Source organism: Lampetra planeri, chromosome 35 (assembly GCF_965212315.1).
Source record: "Lampetra planeri chromosome 35, kcLamPlan1.2.h2, whole genome shotgun sequence".
NCBI classification, from domain to species: Eukaryota; Metazoa; Chordata; class Hyperoartia; order Petromyzontiformes; family Petromyzontidae; genus Lampetra; species Lampetra planeri.
Genome location: NC_136141.1, coordinates 8,491,095 through 8,500,418, shown reverse-complemented (window position 1 = coordinate 8,500,418; position 9,324 = coordinate 8,491,095). Strand labels below are relative to the sequence as shown.

The window sequence follows — 9,324 nt, the reverse complement described above, 5'->3', positions numbered from 1 at the left end:
TCCTGAGGCTGAGGTACCACGTGTGGGGCGATGAACTCAAGGTTTTGTGCAGCGGACATTTCCATGATGAAATTCCGTCACTTTCACTGCTGCGAGGTAACATCTATTGCCGAATATTTTTAGTCAATTGCTGTATTTTCTTGTATACAATATATTTAATAAATTGTCCTAATTTCATAACCAAGGTTTTTGGGTTAGATCGCGTAAGTATAAGTTATATAATTGATTAGTAATCATTTAATTAGTATGTTTCCTCTATAAGTAATGATAAATGTAAGATGTCTTCTTCTTCCACGCGTTTGTCCCACTCACGTGGGGTCCGCCGTCCTTGCCACCTTCTCCACACCGCCCCGTCCCGCGCCATCTCTCCCTCCGCTCCACGGGCCACCACGTTCGACCGCATCACCACATCGCCCCACGTCTTCTTCTGCCTTCATCTCCTCATCTTACAATCACAATTACTTAATAACACGCTTCCAGCCGCACTAAGCCTGTAGCTGTCAGAGCGGTTAAAATGATTTGTATTTCTGTCAGTTTCAATGGATTCGCGAATTTGTCTTGGCCAGTAATAATTAGTTTTACACGAAACTTAATTGTTATCAAAATAATTTGAGTGTCGTTGTTGGAAAGCATGTTCTGCAACTTCCAACAGTTATGTTTGAGAGTGTTTAATATTTATTTGGTGTTCTTTTAGTCTTACGCTAATGTTATGTCCCTTCTGTCCAATATAACATCTGCCACATAAGCAATTAATCCGATACACACCATATGTTGATAACTTAGGCAATTCATCTTTAGTACAAGATACAATTTTTTAAAATTTTGTGTACCATTACAAATCTTACTTAGATTTTTTGCTTTTCCAAAACTTGAACTAATTTGTCAGTTACTCCCGCGATAAATGGTATTTTTATTGTTTTAATAATCTGATCGCTTTCAGCAGTATTGCTGGTCGATCTAGGTTTGGTATTCACTGCTCTGTTAATTTGAGCATTATTGTAGCCATTCAATCGTAGCGCTTCTTTGACATGTTTAATCTCTCTCCTCAGACTTTCACCATCTGACATTGGTTTAGCCTGATGTATGAGCGTCTTGATGAGAGATGATTTCTGTGCGGGGTTCCCTTTCGGTAAACGCAGTGTGTTATTTTACCATTTAGGCCTCGTCCAAGCAAAATATCCAAGGAAAGGGAGTGTGTTATTCACCTCCATTTCCATGGTCAACTGTATGGCCGGGTTTTTTTAATTGAGATGATTTAGACATGCATTCATGAAGTGTATCCTTACCATGTGGGCAGACAACAACTAAACCAAAAAGATGGTTTTAATGTACTTGAAGCAAGTGCTCTTGCTTCAAAGTTATCCATGTACAGATTCGCTATAGCAGGAGATAAAGGAGAGCCCATTGCTGTTCCTTCCTTTTGTTTAAAGAAATCACCTCTCCATAGGAAATAAGTCTGTTAGTGGCCACGGGGGGGGGGGGGGGGGTAGTTTATTGTTGTGTTTGTCGCTGCGAGCAGACGGTGCACAATGGAGAGCTTGCCCAGAGCGGAGCTGGGCAAGGACTCGGCGAGGCCGCTGGGCGCTGCGGCCGGTGGAGGCTGCATCAGTGCCGGGCAGAGCTACGAGACGGGGCGCGGACACGTGTTCACCAAGATCAACGCCAAGAGCGGGGCACCCTCCTCTACGCCTCCTCACCATGCCACCTCGCCTCCTCACTATGCCACGTCACCACCTCACCTCCTCTACCCTCCTCTTCGCCTCCTCTACACCACCTCGCATCCTCGCCTCGCCTTAACCTTCATTCAGCCCTGTCATTAATGCATCTTTCCACGCGCATCAGTATCACTCATTTTTTCGCTGCGACTACTACCACCACCGTGGTGAATGTTGCAGTGAACTTCACCTAGTTGATTCCCCCCTCCACCCACGTTAAGGGACTCGGTCTACCAGACACTTTGACCGCTTAGTCTCTTCCACTCCGCGTTCAACCACCACGCCTCACTGCAGTTCACAGCAACGCACTCAACTAAACAACTCGGTCACCCACTCATCCAATCACTAACTCAATTACCCTAGTACACACTAATCTAGTCACGTACTCAATAACCCTATCACACACTCATCCAGTCACCCACTCACTTAATCATCCTATCACGCACTCATCTCGTCACTTACTCATCCAGTGACCCCTTCATCCAGTCACCCCTTCATCCAGTCAACCAATCATCTATTCACCCATTCAATCACCCACACATCCACTCACCCACTCACCCACTCATCCACTCACCGACTCATCCACTCACCGACTCATCCACTCACCCACTCATCCAGTACCCCATTAATCCAGTAACCCACTCATTCAGTCACCCACGCATCCGGTCACTAACTCAATTACCCTATCACACACTTCTCCACTCGTTTACTCAAACACTCACCCATTTACTCACCCACCCGCTCACCACCATGCAGGTCACCTCACTCTTTTCAGCTTTATCAGTTTGCACTGCTCCACTCTGGAATCCCCACCCGGTCTTCCTATTTCCCCAAACTCTTGCAACAATAAACTTGATCAATTTAAGGAACGTGTTTCTATGATCTTAATTATCTAATTACTCATTGGACAGTTATGTATTATTTTTTGTTGTTGCTGGCCGTTTGGCTTTTTGTATTGTGGGGTTTGCATGGCTGGCAACCCCTTATCATTGCCTACCTTATTACAGACACATTCAGACCTTGTTGGTCACCCCGTGCCCCTTTTTAATCTCAACGTTCATCCTACATAGTCCCATCACAAGGGAGAAGCATACACAAATAGACTTAACTCAAATGTTGCCCGTTTTGAAACGGCTATGTGCCGTATGGACCTGAAAACTCACTTTCCCCCAACAAAATACGGGTAAACCGTGTGGGTTGACAGCTACCGGTTTTGTTGTGTTTGCGAGTCCAAGTTATAGGACTGCACCCTGGGTTGTGCGTGGTTCTCATTGGTGGGAGATTCCCTTCGCTGCGTTGCACGCCAGTGGCTGGGGGCTGCCTGGGGCCAGTGACGTGTGAGCCGGTCCCAATGTGCACCGGCAAACATTCATCGCTAGGTGACCCCAGTGTTTATTGCCCGTCTACACGTGGATACCTGAAGCCCATGTCACTCCACTGCTGGATGAGTCCCGCAATGAAGATACAATCAGTACATCCACTTTGCTTTTGCACTCCACCTGTTCCATTGGCGGCCGAATGCGGATCTAAATGTGCATACGTTGGAGACTGGTTTATTTGCATAGAAATCAAACCAATTGACCCACGACCTTTGCCCCATAAACTTTCGACACTCAACACGTGGTAGCCTCAACGTGCACCTAGCCTAGCACAAGCGTCGTGGTGACGTCACCTCCACTTTGTAGCCAATGGCGGTTGTTGTTGACGACGTCGCCTAGGCAACGCCGCCCCGCCCCCCTCTGCCTCTGCCCGCCTCGCTCTGTGCACGCGAGGCGCCAATCCGTGACGCGGCACTGAACGCGGCGCGTCACCGCTCAGCGTGGGTTGGGCCCTCAGCCACGTGCACGTCAGTCGCACGCTCACTAATATTTACACTTTTACTCGTGTTTGTGTTCGTCGTCGTCGTTGTTGTTAAAGGTGAGGTAAATAATGATGCTACGCGACGTGTGTATTGATGTATACGTGCAGTTTATATGTTTAAACGTGATAGTAGTTTAGGCCCCAGAGCCGTTTTTTCCTAAGGAGCTTTTTATGCACCAACCTCAATTATTGCGCTTTTGTTAATCATCATTTAACAGGAATAATATACTTAAGATAGATGTCGAAGCTACGATATTTTGCACAACAGACAATGGCAAAATTGTGGATATGTGCCACTGAAACCGCAAGAACTCAATAATGATGACTCGTGTTGAGTGTTTAATCTGCAAGCAATGAGCCCACCACAGGTTCGGAAATGTTAGAATGGAAACAGTGAAATTAATAAAACTTGTTTGCTCTGCCATTTGATTTTAAAATACGACTCTTCAAAGGGCTTTGGTTGTAGTTAGCAATAATTGAATTTCTATTTGGTTCTTTCGGTAAAGTCACTGAGAAATAAAATAAAATAAATAATAGAATACGACGTTTCGATTGCGACACAAGCAATCATCAGGTACAAATGAAAGAGAAAACAAACCTAGTGAACTTATAAATATCATGCAATCCAACACAGAGTCGGCTAATACAAGTCAGCACCTCGCCTGGTTGATTATGTTCTTCCAAAGATTACTACATTTGAGAGAGAAACAAAACACAGCCAGAGAGAGACACAACATAGACACACTGTGTGTCTATGTTGTGTGTCTCTGTGTTGTCTCTCTCTGCTTGTGTGTCTATGTTGTGTGTCTCTGTGTTGTCTCTATCTGCTTGTGTGTCTATGTTGTGTGTCTCTGTGTGTGTCTCTGTGTTGTCTCTCTCTGCTTGTGTGTCCCCGTGTCTGTGTTTTGTCTCTCAAATTTAGACATCTTTGGAAGAATGTAATCAACCAGGTGAGGTGCTGACTGTTGTGTTAGCCGACTCTCTGTGTTGGATTGTATTTCTAAGTTCACTAGGTTTGTTTTCTACCTGATTACGATTGCTTGTGTTGAAATCGAAACGTCGAATTTTATTATTTAATTTATTTTCTTTCTACGTGACTTTACCGAAAGAACCGAAGAGTAATCCCTGCAGTTACGAAAGCTTCAAATCAAATATTTGAATTTGTTTAAAGGAACTGTATTCTCTTACATGTTTGTGTATTCCTAGGCATTAAATATGTATTCTTAGGTTTTTTCGGTAAAGTCACGTAGGTAAAACATTAAAATTAATAAAAGCAAAATAAAATAAAAATCACGACGTTTCGGAGGCAACACAAGCTTCCGTCTTCAGGTGGAACCGTCACAGCCACGACAGCTGTATCAAGTAAATGAGAGATTTCAGGAGCTACCACTCCGTTTATAGTATAATGGTTGGAGAGGGGGGAAGGGCCAAGTACAGCACACTTTTTATTCATATGGTAAGGTGAGGCTTAAGAGGGTGAGCCTTTGTTATGGAGAGGTACGGTTTGTGACTCAACCTGTGAAAAGGAGAAAACAACTAAACATGGTAAACCTGTAATAGTTGTCTGTCAAATAAGATTGTTAAAGGTGAGGTAAATAATGATGCTACGCGACGTGTGTATTGATGTATACGTGCAGTTTATATGTTTAAACGTGATAGTAGTTTAGGCCCCAGAGCCGTTTTTTCCTAAGGAGCTTTTTATGCACCAACCTCAATTATTGCGCTTTTGTTAATCAGTGGTAGCTCCTGCAATCTCTCATTTACTTGATACGGCTGTCGTGGCTGTGACGGTTCCACCTGAAGACGGAAGCTTGTGTTGCCTCCGAAACGTCGTGATTTTTATTTTATTTTACTTTTATTAATTTTAATGTTTTACCTACGTGACTTTTCCGAAAAAACCTAAGAATATGAATCCTTGCAGTCACGAAAGCTTCAAATCTAGAATTAAATATGTACTAAAGATTCAGACTAATAGTAAATCTAATGGGACCACTTTAATCGATGTTCGTTAATATTTGTAGGCGTGGTAAGGTTTCGAGACGCACTCGCCTATGTGAATGAGATGGGGCTGCGTGAAATGCAGTTCGTGTTCTTCGTCCATTTGCCTTCATTCAAACGTCAACATTTGATCTGCCTGTCTCTGTCATTAAGGCCACAGTATCTCTTAGTTCTTGCAAGGTAAGCTGGATTCATTCTCTTTTCGACATATATCCCACCAAATTCTGTAATAATAATGTTCCATATTCTTGGTTCTTTCGTTAAAGTCACGTAGAAGGGAAATAATAAATTAATACAAATATAAAACAATACAAATTCTCACGTTTCGACTGCAACACACAACTGATGATGATTGCTTGTGTTGCAGTCGAAACGTCGTGAGAATTTTTATTGTTTTATATTTTTATTATTTTATTATTTCCCTTCTACGTGACTTTACCGAAAGAACCAAGAATATGAATCCCTGCAGTCACGAAAGCTTTAAATCAAAATAATGTTCCAGTTTCTCTTTCTGTTTTTAAATATAGATTTAAATAAATATACATTAAAAAAATACACAAATCTGGCTGCCTCCTGATGATACTGGTTGCAATTACTGGCGAAACGTCGTACTTAGATTGTAAATGTTGTGGCTATGCTCTAACACACAACCGGTGTGCTGTACTGGTAACGAATTGGCATGTTCTGTTTAAGTGACAAACCTTACTAATTAGCTGTGTCGGATGGTGGTGGGTTTACCGACATTTATATATTTACGTGATCTTACCCAAAAAAAAACCTGTATTATGTAAAAATATATTTATTTTCCCTCTTTCTTTTTGGTTAGTTTCAAATCTCTAACGCCTTTCAAATTGTTCTGATGTACAGTGCTACATTTCAAATTACTATCATGTTTGCAACGGGTTGTATTGCTTCTTCCAGAAATCTACTTTCCCGAGTGGTTGTGCATTTGTCGCTTGTTTCAGAGGTTCGCGATTCAAGCACAGGGGTCGCCCTAGTTAATACTGCGGGTGTATTAACCAAAACTGCATTTCCATATGTTTCACAAATAATGTAAAAACAAAAAAATCCCGTGATATGATTCATAAATGAGGAGGACATGTGTGCCGGCGTCACCATCGAAATTTGCCAATCTCAGAAATAACTGGATTGGGTAAAACCACATTTATGTATGTTGAACTTTTTTCACAGTGTACGTAACCTACCATGTTAATCAGAGGTGTGGAGAAGGACAAACTGAACACAAAAAACTTCTAAAGAAATTAATTTTCAATCTATATTTAAAAGTGCATGGCTCCAGTGGCTTCCTAATATTGGAAGGAAGAGCATTCCAGTTGGCCGCAGAAGTGCGTCTAAAAGCGAGTGATGCGGTGACTGTCTTTGTTAGATGGCTCGCCAAAAGCCACTGCTGCTAGGATGATCCACCAACCCCATCTCTCGATTGCAATCGTGCATTGCCAGCACACCGTGCATTCGCCGTTGAACCACTCGTCCATCACGTGTTCCATCATCACAACTACAGCACTGCGCTGCACCTGTGGCCACCACGGTTGCTCACTTTGCTTTGCTTGTTTAGGTGATCGGCAAGGCCAGGAAGGCGAGCGGGAGGCGATGGACCGTGGGATGGCTCGCATCGAGTGCGACATCAAGCAAGAGGTGGAGGGCCGGCTACACAAGATCAAGAAACACTTGTTGGAGTCGTTCCCCTTGCCAGGGACGAGCGCCGATCTTCGCCGACAGTTCATAACACAGCCGGCGGCCGAGATGGTGCTGCAGGTCTTCCAGAACGCCGAGGACATCTTTGTGAATAAGCTGAAAAAGGTGGGGGCCATGGCGTCTGGACTTAATGCAACAAAATTACCGTGTGAGAAAATTAATGCATCTGCTTATATTTTCCACAATACATTTGTCCTCGGAATTATTGAATGAGTGATAATCGCCATACGTTTCAAGTCTGTGGATACTTCCACCAGTATCAAAATACTTGCTCTACCACTGAATTAACACTCCTCTATAACATTTAGGGTCATCGCTTTTACAAAATTCAGTCACGTTAAGACAAAAGTAAGAGTGGGCATTGAAATCGGTCAGACATCTATGCATGTTTCACCCTCTGTTTGTCCCAAGAGTGCGAAATGGCTGCACGTGGTTTGGGTCCTTTGTTGTCTTCACCGACAGTGCGTGCAGGACTACCTGGGGCAGGTGAAAGGGGACAAGCTGGCCCGGAAGCTGTTTCAGTTGGCCCTGTGCTGTGGCTCGCTCGAGACTCCTCGCGACCTCGTGGTCAAGGAGAAACCGGCCGCGTTTCTCGGCAACATCAGCAATCCCTACAACAGACCGCCGTGTCCTCCGGAGAGTAAGGTGACAAATTTGCATTTACAGTAGACTCGATTATCCGCGCTAATGACGGGGAGGATGGCTACGGATGATTAAAAATCTCGGATGATCCAAAAATATATATTTTCTGCGGATCTCTATGCCAAAAACTAACATTCAACCGACTGATGCACGTGCTTGGTGATAAAACTTTCCTGCTAATTTGACCAAGTCCAATATCGACTCAACTTTTATGCGACGGACATTACTCTTATGTTCAGAGTGGGATGGAATGTGCTTCCCTTTATTGTGTGGACCAGAGGTCACTAGAAGCGATGTCAGAGGTAGCTTTGTGATGTTCTCTTCTGTGGGCCATTCTCCAATACGACGGGTTTCGCTGCTCTGTGAGAGATCCGAGTGGATCCTCCGTCTCATGACACGATATCGAAAGCACAATCTGAATAAAATGTAGTTTCTTGTATTGTACATGAGGGGTCAGACCACGGAGGACCTTCAGAATGCTGAGTGTGAACTTGAAATTGATTCTGGACTGGTTCGGGGGATAGTTGAACAATTTGAATATTAGGGCGATATCGTTTTGCATACGGGTGTGAGTGAGAAGTCTGCCAGCGTTTTTTTGAGTCCATAATCAAGATTTTTGGGTTAGATATGCACTATTTATTCGGCCTAATCCAAAAATCTCTATTGCGGCTAATATTGGTCGCGAAGGCCTTCGTGTTAAACTTGTTTTTTTAGTCTTCTGGAATCTGGCGATGAAACGTATCGGGGAGTCGTAGATGAGACGTGGGGGTGGGGGGGCGGAGAGAGAGTTGCAATTGTCGAGCCTATTGGAGCGAGTTACAACATTGTTGTCCTCTCTACAATGGCATTGCTCCTCTCCTTCGCAGAGGCGGTAGCCGAGCAGCTGGTCCGTCTGCTGAGCCACGCAAGTAAGATGGCAGAGCTCCTGGGCCTGCCCGCGCTGTCACGCGTGGAGAAGCAGCTTGCCGAGCACTTTGACTCGTGCAACCTCCCCAGCCTGGGCCTCGGCTCCTTCTTGGACATCCTCCAGGTGCGTACGTGACATGCGTGAGCCCACTCGCCTCCAGCTGTTAAGAGACAGTACAGCAAGTAGGTGTGCGACACTGCCCGTGCAAGGTTTGAGTGTACTTCCCGCCTCTGAGTGGCGCGCAAACTTAAGTTCACTTCCAAAATTGTGCGCAATAATATTAGTTGATTATTATGAACTTAAAACTCAGTTGTCGATAACTCAAATACGTTTGAGTGTTATGTAATCACTGCCAATGCAGAGCACAACAAATTATCACGTAAGATACATGGGTTTTCTCTTGTCACTCTTAAAAAAATTACGTGAATTTGGCAAAAGTGAGCGTACAAAAGTGACATTAAGGAAAAAATGTTCATAACACTATAT

The 9,324-nt window shown here is 43.9% G+C and overlaps 1 protein-coding gene across 1 annotated transcript; it reads left to right on the top strand.

The window, feature by feature from the left end:
* The first annotated feature begins 3,493 nt into the window (after positions 1-3,493).
* Positions 3,494-8,955, top strand: LOC144730211 (uncharacterized). Its single transcript, XM_078610825.1, has 4 exons — positions 3,494-3,632; positions 7,150-7,394; positions 7,752-7,934; positions 8,798-8,955. Exons 2-4 carry the CDS (start codon positions 7,185-7,187, stop codon positions 8,804-8,806), a joined length of 402 nt encoding a protein of 133 aa, XP_078466951.1. The 5' UTR covers positions 3,494-3,632; positions 7,150-7,184; the 3' UTR covers positions 8,807-8,955.
* The last annotated feature ends 369 nt before the right edge of the window (positions 8,956-9,324 follow it).